General features: G+C 54.6%; 1 protein-coding gene across 1 annotated transcript; it reads left to right on the top strand.

The window, feature by feature from the left end:
• Positions 1-5,949: 5,949 nt before the first annotated feature.
• On the top strand, positions 5,950-13,805 carry MATN1 (matrilin 1). The gene is made up of 8 exons (XM_059896403.1): positions 5,950-6,040; positions 7,760-8,106; positions 9,222-9,444; positions 10,454-10,579; positions 11,043-11,459; positions 12,026-12,178; positions 13,056-13,136; positions 13,756-13,805. The coding sequence occupies exons 1-8, from the start codon at positions 5,950-5,952 to the stop codon at positions 13,803-13,805; spliced, it is 1,488 nt and encodes a 495-aa protein (XP_059752386.1).
• The last annotated feature ends 378 nt before the right edge of the window (positions 13,806-14,183 follow it).

Raw genomic sequence — 14,183 nt, 5'->3', positions numbered from 1 at the left:
CAGAGCCTGGGACTCTGATGGGACAGTCACTCCTGGGATTGGGTTATGTTAGCTGGTAAGTTGACTTTAAGAAAGGGAGAGGGCTTCCCTGGTGGTGCAGTGGTTGAGAATCTGCCTGCCAATGCAGGGGACACGGGTTCGAGCCCTGGTCTGGGAAGATCCCACATGCCGCGGAGCAACTAGGCCCGTGAGCCACAACTACTGAGCCTGCACGTCTGGAGCCTGTGCTCCGCAACAAGAGAGGCCGCGATAGTGAGAGGCCTGCGCACCTCGATGAAGAGTGGCCCCCACTTGCCGCAACTGGAGAAAGCCAGCCTTCGCACAGAAACGAAGACCCAACACAGCCATAAATAAATAAATAAATAAATAAATAAAATAAAAAAATAAAAAAAAAAAGAAAGGGAGATTATTCTGGGTGAAACTGACCTGATCAGTTGATCCCTTAAAAGGGACTGGACTCTTCAGAAAGAGGGGGTTTGGCGTGGGAGAAATGTGACGCGTGAGGGGCCTTGGGGGAGAGCACATGACAAGGACTGTCGGGTGACCCCTGGTTGCTGAGTGGCCCCTGGGTAACAGCCTGCAAGTGGAGGTGGGGAGGGAGTTCAGTCTGACAACCGCAGGGAAATGAATTCTTCCAACCACCGTGTGAGCTTGAAAGAGGATCCTCAGCTCCAGAAAAGAACAAGGCCCAGCCTTGATTACAGCTTGATTTCAGCCTTGCGAGGCACTGAGCAGAGAACCCAGACTTCCGACGTTCAGGAACCGTGAGGAGCTATATTTGTGCTGTGTTTAAGCTGCTAAGTTTGTGGAAATTTGTTACATAGCAATGGAAAAACAATGTAGCACCCCTGCCCGATTTGGAGGAAGTTTTATTTTTCGTCCTTCAACGTCTAAGTGACGGCAGCACCGACAAGCCTGCATGTCTGAAGTCTTGGTCAGGGCAGGTCCAGAGTTTTGAAAGATGAAACAGGTAAGCCAACCATTGTTTACACAACCTCAGGTGGTCTTCTCAGGTCTCCAGAGCCTCTGTTTTGAGGCTGAGGGGACAACAGCAGGGATTTCAGGCAACACAAAGGGAAGTTAGGTACCTTAGAAATTGGGAGAGAAAATATATTCTGTTCTGCGAACCAGAGCATTATATTAAATTCAGAGCTCACCTTTTTAGGAGGGGGAGAGACAAATTGAAATGCCACTGGGAGCTGGCACCACACTGGTAATGGGCTGAAATCCATGTGCTGTAAAGGATGGTTGCAGGATGTAGGGACGTTTTCATTAGGGAAGAGTCAACTTAGTGGGGGTGTGGCCGTGATCGTCAGGTAGTTGATCATGGTATACCGGGAGACTGGCTCGCTCTCAGAGCTGGATGGAAAATACTTTGGGGAGGAGCAAGCTCCCTGTCCAAGAGGCCGAACACCATAGGCTGGACAACAGCTTTCCAGAGAGAGACTTTATGTTTCATATGGGAGGTTGGGTGAGATCGGTGGTTTAGTTGCATCAGAACCACCTGGAGAGCTTAGAAATACAGATTCACTGGGTCTGGGAAGGATCCTGGGAATCTGCATTTTCTTTTGAACCACCTTAACCAAACTATCGACAGTTTGGGGGTAACTGAAGGAAGTATAAAACAGAGAGTGACTTGCAGATGCATTTGAATGAGGATTCTGCTTAGTGCCCTGCAGATCCTAGCTGCCCTTGGGGTCCTGTAGCGGCATCTCCCTTCCTGGCCCTCCCTTTCCCCACCTGTTAGGGTCCTGTTCTTCCCGAACCCCAGGACGGCCCCAAAGACATCCTCATCTTGGACCCCAAAGCTTTGCCTTCGCTTAGCTTAAGTTCCCCCCAAAGCAGATCCTGAGACATGGACTTGGGTACAGGTTGTTTATTTGGGAGGTGGTCCCAGGAAGTACAGTGAGAGGGGAAGTGAGGCAGACAAGGGATAAAAGCCAATAAAAATGTGCAGTGAGAGAAGACTGAGGAGGGAGTGATTCATTCTGTGGCAGAGAAGAGAGGGGGATGGTGGGGGAGGGAGAGAGACTGGCAACGGCCTGAAAAAGGTGTCAAGAAACAGATTTTGAAGGACCTTAAATGTCCAGCTAAATTTGAATTTTCATCTAGAGGTGATATAAGGCCAACAGAAGCTGTTTTTCCTTGGGAAGCGTGATAGAGCATGTCCTGCTCACTAGACACCCACATCCCACCCCTGGAGTCATTCCTTCCGCAGGTGGAGTCAGGTGATGTGTGCTCCTTTTCTCTCTCTTGTCCGTGTGTCTGGAGACAAAGGATGTGGAAATGATGGGCTACCAAGATAGAGGCAGCTTTGGGGAGGGCCTGTCTAGCGCTGGGCTGTGTCACGAGAGAGAAACAGACCCTTGTGTCGAGCCATTGTGACCCGAGGGCTTGCTTGTTGCTGTAACTTGGCCTATTCTATGCTGATTAATACAAGAAGGCATTGCGAAAGCAATAAGGATGGATGCGGCACTCAACACCTTTCCTTCTCCATCATCCTCTGACATCGGCATTGAGATCTCAACTTTATAGACATAGAACTGAAGAGCAGAAAAGTGAGGGGATTCACCTGATGTCAACACAGCTGGCAGGTGACAGAACAGGGGCTCACACCCAGCTCTGTCTGATTCCAAAACTTTTTCACTGCATAGGATTCCTCAATGTCTGGCATGAGCACCACTGACAGAAAGCAAGATAATTTCGGTGATATGTGGAAGAAAAAGTTAAGTTTAATTAGTTTTGAATTTATTTGAAGGCATATTGGAACAAGTATGTAATCGGTACGTCAAACCAGTTATTTCATGGCTGTTGTTTCAAATAAGAAAGAGGAGAAATTTTTGTCCAAAAATGAGTTGGTTTAATGTTAGAAAGATTAATTAAAAAAATAGTAAAGGTATATGTGGATCCAGCAAACGGTGATGATGGTTTGGAAGGACTAAGGAGACAGGCAGCGCTGGACTGCGTTGCATCGAGAGATACCCAGGTTTGCTCTCCAGGAAAAGAACTGAGCTTGGGGCACAGGAGGGGGAGTCCTGTGTGCTTTCGCCTGACCCACACTCTGCCCAGGGGCCTCTCAATGGATCACAAACGCTCTCTCTTGGATAAAACACTAAAGTCTTTAAGTTTCTGGAAACCCGAGGTGTGTGAAAACAAGGAGAGGGAACAGGGGGAGCCCTTCACGGCTGCCTGTCTGTCTCGGGAGCAGCCTTGATGAAGGCCCCTCAACGCGGTTTTTCTCCTTGGCTAATACCGGACACACTGTTCCCAATTTTGATTCCTGGGGTAAAATGTTTCACATTTTAAAAACACAAATATTTATTTTCTTTCCTCAATGTATATACTCAACTTCCAGGTCTCCTCCCCACCAAGCCCCCACTCCCACTATGGAATGTTAAAGCTGCCCCTTTGGGGGGAACCCATCTCTGTTCCCGAAAACTTACCTGTAGCATGTTTCTGTGGCTCTGCTAATGAGCGAAGTGACACAGAAAAGGCGCTTCTGTTCTTCTGAGGAGCCCATAGACCTGCCATTCAGAGACAGAGCTGAAAGAGCTGTTTCATGGGCCCGGCTGCTGCCCCGGCCAAGAGGGCTTTGTACCCTGAGCTCCGGACACAGCTCTGTCCACTGGGGAGAGGGGTGGTGGGCTAGGAGACTCCAGCTCACGTTCTCCTCGTCCACCTTCAGCAGGGGAGTGGGGGGCGGGCACCGTGCCTCTCTCGCCATTGGTCACCATCACCTACCCCAGCCTGACCTTTGATGGTTAACATGGAAATGGACCCAGTTCGTCATTACTTCCTTCTTTTAATTCATTTCTTCATTTGCTCACAGATACCCTGTGATAGGCACCAAGCTGGGTCTGGGGGGTTCACTGGTGATGAGACAGACAAGCCCCCTGCTGGGAGGGAGCTGCCAGCCCCATCCTCTGGGGCAAGGGTGGGGGTGGGGGCCAGGTACCACATTCATAACACAATTTGGGGAAGTGATAAGGGCCACAATAACTACACCCTGCGGCATCTCTGGAGAAGAGAATTAGACTTTCAAGTTGCAGAGAAGAAAAGAAATCCATTTCAACTGGTTTTTGGAACTGGGGAGGGCTGTGAATTGTGAAAAAATGAAACGAAAATGGGAAAAGTCAGAGGGAAATGCTTTTAACTTCCTTGTTCTCTAAATAGGGGCAAAGGGGAATGAGACCTGATTTCTAAGCTTGGCTCTACCCCTAAACAGGCTGGGTGGCTTCAGGCAAGTCACGAACCCCTCTGGGCCTCAGTTTCCTCATCTGACAAATGGGCTAATATAGTTGGATCTGCTGACCTCACCGGTTTGTCGGGGGAACAAAGGAGAGAGAGTGATAGAGCGAGTGACTGTGCCGTGTCACACGTGGAAGGGATTGTTATCATCATCACCGCTGAAGATTGTGACAATATTTGTTGGATCAGCTGTGCCCGGCAATCACTTTTTAAAAAGCATCTGTACACTTCCTTTTATTGAGGTATAATTTATACAGAGTGAAGTCACAGGTCTTAAGTATTAGCGATTATACCCCCCAAAAGATGATAATCCTTCAGTCTCCAATCTCCACTTCCGTCCTCTCATCGACTCCTCACATGGTTCCAGTGAGGCAGGCAAGCCAAGAGCTACCATTCCCTTATCATCTTGTATGGCAACAAGCTGAGGCTCAGAGAGGCTAAGTCACCAGCTCCAGGTCACCCAGCTGGTGAGCAGCAGAAGTGAATTTGCACGTGGTTCTCTCAGATGGCCAAGCCCATGCTCTCTATGCTCTATCCCATCAACTACTGGACCCAGATGCAATGGTGGGGACCCTTCCTGGTTATACTCCTTTACTTACAAGCCTTATTTTTGCCTCCTCTGTGCAGACCCTGGGCTGGTCCCAGATGCAGAGATGAATCAATCAGACACTTACCCACTCATGGATGAAATGGTCAAGGCACAGAAGCACAGGGAGGGGCTCCTAACCCCAGGGGAGCTAGGGGAGAGGTGGGCATGGAGGAAGCCCCTCCACTAAGCTTTACCCGTGCAAGCAGGGTGGCTGAGAATACCGGCTTGGGGCCCTTTCCTGGCACTGACACTGAGCTGCACTTTAGACAAGTTACTTCAAAACTGTTTTTCAGTTCCTCACCTGGGAAGTGGGAGTAATAATATTGGTTGCCTCACAGGGCTGTCAAGAGAATTCAGTGAGATGGTTCATATAAGTCTGCTCTTCCAATCAACCCCTCCCGGCGTTGATTGGAAGAGCAGATTTATATGAACCCAATTTCCAGAAGAGGAATCTGAGGCACAGAGAGGTGAAGTAACCTGCCTACAGTCACACAGGCAGTACAAAGCCAACCCAAGTCACCTGGCTCCTAAGTCTGACTTTTCAACCATCTTCCCTACTGCCCCTCACATACTAGGGGCTCGGGTACATGTTCGCCCCGATATGACCTTGCAAGATGGTTAGGCAGAGGGTGATCGGGAGGAAAGGGCATTATGGGTAGATGGTCCTGCGTATACAAAGACTTGAGGAGAGCTCAGAATCCAGGCGCGGCTGGAGAGCAGGGCGTGTGTGGAGAGGTAGCGGACGGCCGTGGCTGGAGACGGGGAGACTGGGGTTGGAACGGTAGGGGCGAGAAAAGCCTGGCTGCGGGATGAGGGTGCAGCGCAGGCTCTGGGCCCTGGAGGAGCCCCCCTCCACCCACCCGAGATTTCCTGGATTCCAGCTGCAGCTCCTGCAGGCAAAGGAGCCCTTGTGGTCAGAGGGGGCCTCCGGAGCCCAGGCCCGGCGGCTCCCTCCCTCCCTGGCACACACACCTCCATTCAGCCAGACCCCGCCCCCCGAAGGGGGCCTCCCCACGTCAGTGGGGGGCCGTCTGGGCAGGCAGTGAGCTTGATAAGACCTGGCCCCCACTGGTCCCCACCACTGCGCCGATCCTGCCTGCGCTGCCAGAACCATGAAGGTACTCTGTGGCCCCTGCCTCGTGCTCTGCGGCCTGCTGCTTCTCCAGGTCCCACGCATACCTGGCCTCGCGCCCCTGTCCAGAGGTGAGGGGGCCCATGTGAGGTGGGGGACACCGGGCACTGAGACAGACAGGGGCTAAGTGGGATCCAGGATGGGGAGAGGGGCAGGGAGGCAGGGATGGCCTGCAGGCTGACCCAGGAGCAGCCAGAGATGGTGACAGTCACAAGGGCTAGGGCAGGGTGACCCTGTCTGTTCTTTCCAGGGACATGAGTGGGGTTCTCTGAGCCTCTCTCTGGGCTTTGCAGCTCCCAGGCTGTCCTCAGGGACCACGCAAACTGCAGGGCCCTCGGTCTTCTGGGTCACCGAGGGCAGACGCTACCCAGAGAGCCTGCTGACATCTGGGGCTGCACCAGGCCCAGGGCTGAGCTCACGGCTCTCCAATGAGTGAGGATGTGGGGGTGGCCAAGACGACATTCCCCCTTCCACCAGCCCTTCCCGCAGATTCCCGATTGGCCTCCCCATGAGCTGTACCCCTCTGAGTTTCAGCCTTGGACACAGAATCCTAGAATGCCCAACTCCTCCTGTACAGATGGGGAAAAAGAGGCCAGAGAGGAGAGGCCCCGTCTAAGACCACAGAGCGAGAAAGCCTCAGAGCCTCTGGGCTCCTGATCCACTGCCAGTTCCCTCACCCTCTCTGGGCCTCAGTTTACCCATTTGTAGCCTCAGCTAGGGGGGACTGGGGAGCCAGCTGCAAGGTGATTTCTGAGGTCCCTTGAGGATCTCTGATGGCCGGGCCTAGGGCACTGTGGCTGGGGGCTGGGACAGTCCCGCACACCTTGCCTTTCCTGATTCTTCTTCCTGCATCCCTGTTTGGGAGCGGCTCAGACTCAGTGTGGGACGGAGGGGGCGGGCCTTTGTACTAAGTCCCACCAGGCTGCAGGTCCAGGCCAGTGATAACATCAGGCATCAGGCCTATTCTTCCCTCCAGACAGATGAGAAAAGTGAAGCTTCAAAGGTGCAATGATCTGCCCAGGGCCACAGAGTGGCTGAGCTGGGCTTCGGACCCCTTCTACCTCCCTCGGGCTCTGTGTACCACCCAGCACATGGTGCTGCCTCCCAGGCTGTCTGGGAAGACATAGCTCCTCGGGGGTGTGTCTTGGGGGCCCGCTTGGTCAGGCTGCCAAGGTGGCCACTAGGAGCTCCTGCCTTTTCTCCTGCTCTTGGACACCAGCTGGCAGATCGACGCAAACTGGGTCCACTTTGCTGATTTGCTTTAATGCTCAGATGAAAGAGGCCATGTTGACAGGTGCTGCGTTGGCCTTCAAGGCTGTGCCCACCCGAGGGCCCACCCTCAGGGCCCCCCTGCCCAGCCAGGGGAAAGATCTGCCCCTTGTTTGCGGTAGCCACTCTGGGCTGAAACCTGAGACATGAAGGCTGTCTTCTCCTTTGCTGCCCCCTGAACACCCTGCGTGCCCAGCCCTGTGCTGGCACCCTACGTGCCCTTTTGCTTGTCCTCAAAGGATCCCGTAAGGAAGGGACCACCTGCTCATTGTACAGAAAGGAAACTGAGGCTCAGAGAGGTGAGGGCGCCATTCGAACCTCTGTCTTTCCCACGGGCTGAGCAACCTCTGGCAAGTTGCTTGCTCCAGTGTCCCCACGCTGATGATAGGACCCAGCCAGCCTGGTTCATGTCTGGTCTACTCTGCCTGAGGCCTCAGGTCCAGACCTAAGTAGCTGCTGGTGCTCCGCTCCTTTGTCTTGAGTGTCTCTGGTCCATCCTCCTGACTTTTGCCGCCTCCCAGGGCACCTCTGCCGGACCCGGCCCATAGACCTGGTGTTCGTCGTCGACAGCTCACGCAGCGTGCGGCCAGTGGAGTTTGAGAAGGTGAAGGTGTTCCTGTCCCAGGTCATCGAGTCACTGGACGTGGGGCCCAATGCCACCCGCGTGGGCGTGGTCAACTACGCCAGCTCCGTGAAGCAGGAGTTCCCGCTGCGGGCCCACGGTTCCAAGGCCATGCTGCTGCAGGCCGTGCGTCGCCTCCAGCCGCTGTCCACGGGCACCATGACGGGTCTGGCCATCCAGTTCGCCATCACCAAGGCCTTAAGCGATGCTGAGGGTGGTCGCCCCAGCTCGCCGGACATCAGCAAGGTGGGGACTCACGGGAATGTGGCAGCATGTGACAGTGAAGAGCTAGGTTTTCAGTGCCAGGAGCCTAGGCCTCTGGAGGGGAAGAGATTGTGCAAAGCTGCTCCCCAGGGGCCCCAGAGTAATGATATTAAAAATAATGCTGCCCCTTCCGGGCTTCTTACCATGAATCGTCTCATGGGGGCCTCACCACACCCCCTTTATCCAGATGAAAGAAGAGGGGCTCAGGAAGGTGAGCTGTGACTCATGGAGCTGCATTTCTAACCCAGGCCTGTCAGGTCACCAAGACCCAACCCAAGGGGTTGGGCATCTGGGCCAGGGGTGGGGACTCAGGAATCAGAAGCAGACCCAGGTCAGAAGGCGAAAAGCAGCTAAGGGGGCTGGATGCCGAGTCTCAGCCTCCAGCAGAGCTGTGAGGACCCAACTTCAGGGCAGGCTCAGGCAGGGGGTGATGAGGGCCAGGCTCAGCACCAGGGTCCCCTCCTGTTGCCCTTTCTGGGGTACAGCACACAGGGGCCTTGTGGGAGGGGAAGAGTGTTTTCCTCTTAGGAAAGGGCAGGTAGTATCTTGGGGAATGGAGGGAGAAAAGGCAGCATCTTCATTCCTTGGACATCAAAGTGGGAACAGCCTCCTTCCCAGGGCATACGGGACAAAATGTCCAGACCGGAGGAAAAACTGCCATTCCGTGGCCTCTGCCTCCCTCTGGTGGCCAAAGGGTAGAACTGTATGGTGTTGAGCACAGGTTTGGCCTGGCTGTCAGAGGCCCTCGTTTGACAGGGGAGAAGAGGCTCTGCCCTCAGGCGGTCATGCCCGAGGGCGGAGACACCCAGAGGCCATAGTCAGATGAGAGAACAGCTTGGCCACGTCTCTCAGTCAGAGAAAACCTGTTGCCTCCTCCGCTATCCAGGTTCTTTTCCCTAGGCCCAAACCCTGGTGTTGGTGAGGGGCCAGATCCACCTGCTGCCGACTAGCTGTGTGACCTGGGCTAGCCACTCCGCCCTTCTGGATCAACCTCCTTTTATGCCAACCATCCTGGGGGTTTACTGGAGGGCCAAGCGGCCCACCCAGCGCGGGGAGGGAGGCCGGGTCCTCACACACGCCCCCCGTGTGTATCGCAGGTGGTCATCGTGGTGACGGACGGGAGGCCCCAGGACAGCGTGCGGGACGTGTCTGCGCGGGCCCGGGCCAGTGGCATCGAGCTGTTCGCCATCGGCGTAGGCCGCGTGGACAAGGCCACGCTGCAGCAGATCGCCAGCGAGCCGCAGGACGAGCACGTCGACTACGTGGAGAGCTACAGCGTCATCGAGAAGCTGTCCAAGAAGTTCCAGGAGGCCTTCTGCTGTGCGCAGGGCGGGGGATGGACCAGGCTGGGAGTGGTGCTGGGGGAGTGAGGTGGGGGGGAGGCGGGTACCGGTGTCTGGGCGGGGCCAGAAAAGGGACGTGGCTGAGAGCGGCAGCGTGGGGGCGGGGCCTGGGCTGGAGGTGCCCTATACGGGGGCAGGGACTGAGATAGAGCCAACATCGGGGGCGGGGCCAGGGCTCAGAGCCGCCTGATCTGGGGTCTGTCCCCTGCCTGGGGTTAAGGGAGTTGGGGAAAGGCGATACCAGAAAGAAGTCCTTTTCGTGGTAGAGTACTGGCAGGGACCAAGGAGGGGCCAGAAGCCAGTAAGGGGAGGGCCTAAAAAAACCTGTGCTATTTGGACGGGGGGGGGGGGGGGGAGTGTGTGTGTGTGGGGGGGTGTGGGGTGTGTGGGGTATTGGCGTGCCAGAGTCTTCTGCTATGTGGAAGGGTCTGAGGGGCCTGGGCATTGGGCAGGAGAAAGTTCAGAGTCTTTTGCAGACGAGAGGTGGGACTGTCGGGGGGGTCTTTGGCATGGGACTAGTCAGAAGGTGAGTAGGAGGAGGCGGGGCCGGTGCAAGGACTTTTCCCCATTCGGAAAGCGGGCCTAGGAAGAGCATGAACCTGACTGTGAGAATTCGAGGCAGTAATGCACAGTACAATGCTCAATATGCGGTATCTAACAAGTATTTGTTGAGCATCTTCTATGTGCTGTGTTCACTGCTGCATGTGTTTTTCTAGACACTTGGAATACAAGAGTGAACAAAGGGGATTAAAGGCCCCGCCCCTTTGGCCTATACATTTTTAGCAGGAAGTTTTAGTTTATTATCAGCAATATCACCTTCTCTGGGGATGTCAGCACTGCTGCAGTGATTCTGGCCCTGGGCTGAGGGTCTGGGACCCCATCCAGTCGGGAGCCTCAGTTTCCCTGGGCGTGTTGAGGGACCATCCTTGCTGAGATGTCCGAGGCCCTGTGACCATGAGATTCTGAGTCTCCTCTTGTCCCCACAGTGGTGTCAGACCTGTGTGCCACAGGCGACCACGACTGTGAGCAGGTGTGCCTCAGCTCCCCGGGCTCCTACACCTGCGCCTGCCGCGAGGGCTTCACCCTGAACAGTGACGGCAAGACCTGCAATGGTCAGTGGGCCGGACACAGGCAAGCCTGGGGAGGGTGGCGGGCAGGGGATGGGGCCTTGGTCCCTCCCCAGGAAGCCCACCTGAGCCTCTCTGTACTTGGCCTCTGGACCAATCTGCAATAGGTGCCTTCTAGAGTTTGGTGTCAGCAGAAGTTCTCTTCTCACTACTGTCCCTCCTTCTGTCACAGTGGGTGGTAGGTTTAGTATGGTGGAAGGAGTTACATAGTCTTGAGTTCACATCTTGGTGCCACTACTTCTGAGCTGTGTGATTTAACAGCTTTTAGAGCTTCGGGTTTCAATGCTGTAAAATGGGGGCCAGGAACTTAGGCTTCGCAGAGGAAGTTTTGAGGACCAAATGGGATGATCCTCCATACAGATCTTGGGTGTGGTGGGTACCCAGCCAGTGGCTGGGATGAATGACTAGGAACTTAAGCATCACTTCCCTGCCTTCCTACCCTCCCCAGTCTGCAGCGGTGGAGGTGGCAGTTCGGCTACTGACCTGGTTTTCCTCATTGATGGATCCAAGAGTGTGCGGCCAGAGAACTTTGAGCTGGTGAAGAAGTTCATCAACCAGATTGTGGACACGCTGGATGTGTCGGACAAGCTGGCCCAAGTGGGGCTGGTGCAGTACTCAAGCTCTGTGCGCCAGGAGTTCCCGCTGGGCCGCTTCCATACCAAGAAGGACATCAAGGCAGCCGTGCGGAACATGTCCTACATGGAGAAGGGCACCATGACCGGGGCTGCCCTCAAGTACCTCATCGACAATTCCTTCAGTGTGTCCAGCGGGGCCAGGCCTGGTGCCCAGAAGGTGGGCATTGTCTTCACTGATGGTCGGAGCCAGGACTACATTAATGATGCTGCCAAGAAAGCCAAGGACCTTGGTAGGTGCTGTCTGGACCCTGAACACCACCAGTGGCCAGGGGTACACATGGAACAGCTCAACTATAGTTTGTCTTATGTCTGTTCTGATGAGTGCCCTAAACCCAGATTCACTGTGAATGAGGAGGGATTGGTTTGTCCAACTGTTTCTTATACTGATGAGAAAACTGAGGTCCCAGAAAAGTAAGTGGCTGGCTTGATGGTCCTTTGGTAGGTGGGGCTTGGAACTTTTCTAGTTGAATGTTCCCAAGAACATACCAACTGTTGGCAGGCAACCCCACTTTGGGACAAGCCTGAGTTTTATCACCTATTAAATGAGAATAATAATAACCACCAGATGGATGGTTATGAGGGTTACATGAGATTGCAAAGTTCCCAGTACAGTCAGTACAAGTCTGATATATGGTAGAAGCTCAGCAAATGTTGATTTCCTCAATCATTGTACCTGCAATTCCAGCATCTGCCACCAGGAGGTGTCTGCTGTTGATTGCCTGGGGATTCCCCAGGAGGCTCAGCTATGGCTGCCTGTCCCCATGGCCACTGCTACTCATCTTGTTCCTCTTGGCAGGCTTTAAGATGTTTGCTGTGGGTGTGGGCAACGCTGTGGAGGATGAGCTGAGGGAAATTGCCTCGGAGCCCGTGGCAGAGCACTATTTCTACACGGCTGACTTCAAGACCATCAACCAGATTGGCAAGAAGTTGCAGAAGAAGATCTGCGTGGGTGAGTGAGGCCAAAAACTGTGTTGATGGGAGGAGCAGGTGGGGCTCTGGGAGGAGTGTGTGTGTGTGTGTGTGTGTGTGTGTGTGTAACCATCCTGGACTGGATGTGGGTGGGGAAAACGGGAGCTGGGGTGGCACCATGAGTTGGCAGAATCAGGAGGAAGGCTGGCCAGTCAGGCTTTAACACCAGCAGCTGTATATTGAATGCTCTTACACATGTGGCACTCTTCTCAGTGCTCTCCAAATATGAATCGTTTAATCCTATTTGGTAGGAATATTGTTATCTCCATTTTACAGACAGGAAGACCAAGGTCAGAGGGGGGGAACCACTTAATAACTGGAGGAGCCAGGATTTGAACCGTGCTTCCTCCCCTGATCCTCCCTGGTGATCTCGCCAGCTGGTTCCCAGTGGTAAAGAGTATGGATTCCAGAGCCAGACACACCTGGGTTTGCGTGTTTGTTCTGACACTAATTAGCTTTTGGCCATGGGCAAGTTGTTTTCCTTCTCAAGTTCTTCATTTGTAAAATGGGGTTAATGACTTCAACCCCAAAGAATCGGGGTGAGGAGTCACCAAGATGACCTAGAGGCCCCTGATGACAGTGTTCTGTGCGTAGTAGGTGACCAGCGTGGGGATGCTAATACCGGAGTTCTTTATCAGGGCTTTGAGGGAGCAGGAAGACATTCAGGGGTCGCCCCCTCCATCACTCCTAGGAGCTCTGTCTTAAGAATTTCACGTGTCTCTCTGCCTTCTCGCATCTCCTAGGCCCCACACTCCCCCAAGACACCCTGTCCTGGCCCTGGGCAGTGACCACCTGCCTTCCCGGCAGGCAACCACTCACCATCCTCTTTCTCTTTCCCCACTTTCTGTCCACCCCAGAGGAAGACCTGTGTGCCTGCGAGTCCATCGTGAAATTCCAGACCAAAGTGGAGGGGCTGCTGCAGGCCTTGACCAGGAAGCATATCCTTTCCCAGAGGCTGCTGCAGGGAAGGGGAGGGGGAGGGGAGGGGAGGGGAGGGCCCTGTGGGGAGAGGAGAAAGCTGTGCCCCTTGTGTGGTTTGATCGGGGCAGGCTCCTCCTTGCCTGCCTCCTGCTGAAGACGGGCTGGATCCTGGCCAGGTAGGCTGGCCCTGGCTTTGATACTGACCCTGCCAAAGCAAAGGCAGGAACCAAGCTCTAGACTGGACACACACAGAGCCCTGGACACGCTCAGGAAAACATGGTGCCCATGGACTTCCAGTGCTCAAGCTCTCGGTGACATGACTACCCACCAGTTTCCACTCAGATGGGGCTGGACCCCTCACAGCTCCCCTGGCTCAGGCAGGACTAGGCGGGGACCCAGCAGGCCTAAACCTGCAACTGGACAGGGCTGGGCTTTCCGGGCTCACTGTAACTGCTTGCTTGTTTTTGGAAAGCACCATTTTGAGGGCTGTGGATGGATAAGTTTCGACACTGGGGAGAACACACGCTATGAGGGGGAAGTGAGAGAAAGTCCTGGAAGGGGGGCCCGGAGTGCAGGTGCCACCCCGTCACTGCCCTGCTCTGGCCAACCTGCACATCTCCTTAACTCCCAGTCCACTGGAAGCTGTGAGTAAGCGGCTGGCCATCCTGGAGAACAGAATCGTCTAAGGCTACCTGTCCCCCACGACCTCTCCATCTCCCTGCCCCCAGTGCAGCTCACAGAGCCCAGTGTGTGTCCCCTAGAGCCTGAGTTTAGTCTAGCTTTGCCATTTCAGCGAGGGGGGGCTTGGGAAGGGTGGGGCCCTGGGGCGGCACCGGGTCTCTCCCTCTCCCACCCTGCGAGCCTGCGGGGAGTGCGTGTTTGAGTGTGTGTGCAGGGAGCGTGTGCATGTTTGGGAGTGTGTGTATGAGAGTGTGTGTGTGTGTGTGTGTGTGTGTGTGTGTGTGTGCCTGAGGCTGGGTGTGTGTCTGAGAGCATGAGTGAGAACACAGGGGTGAGTGTGGGAGGAACTGCATTTGCATTTTTTTAATCTAAAGCTTAATATA

This window comes from Balaenoptera ricei, chromosome 1 (genome assembly GCF_028023285.1).
Source record: "Balaenoptera ricei isolate mBalRic1 chromosome 1, mBalRic1.hap2, whole genome shotgun sequence".
NCBI classification, from domain to species: Eukaryota; Metazoa; Chordata; class Mammalia; order Artiodactyla; family Balaenopteridae; genus Balaenoptera; species Balaenoptera ricei.
Note: the sequence above shows the minus strand (reverse complement) of the source record. Positions and strands in the feature narration are given on the sequence as shown.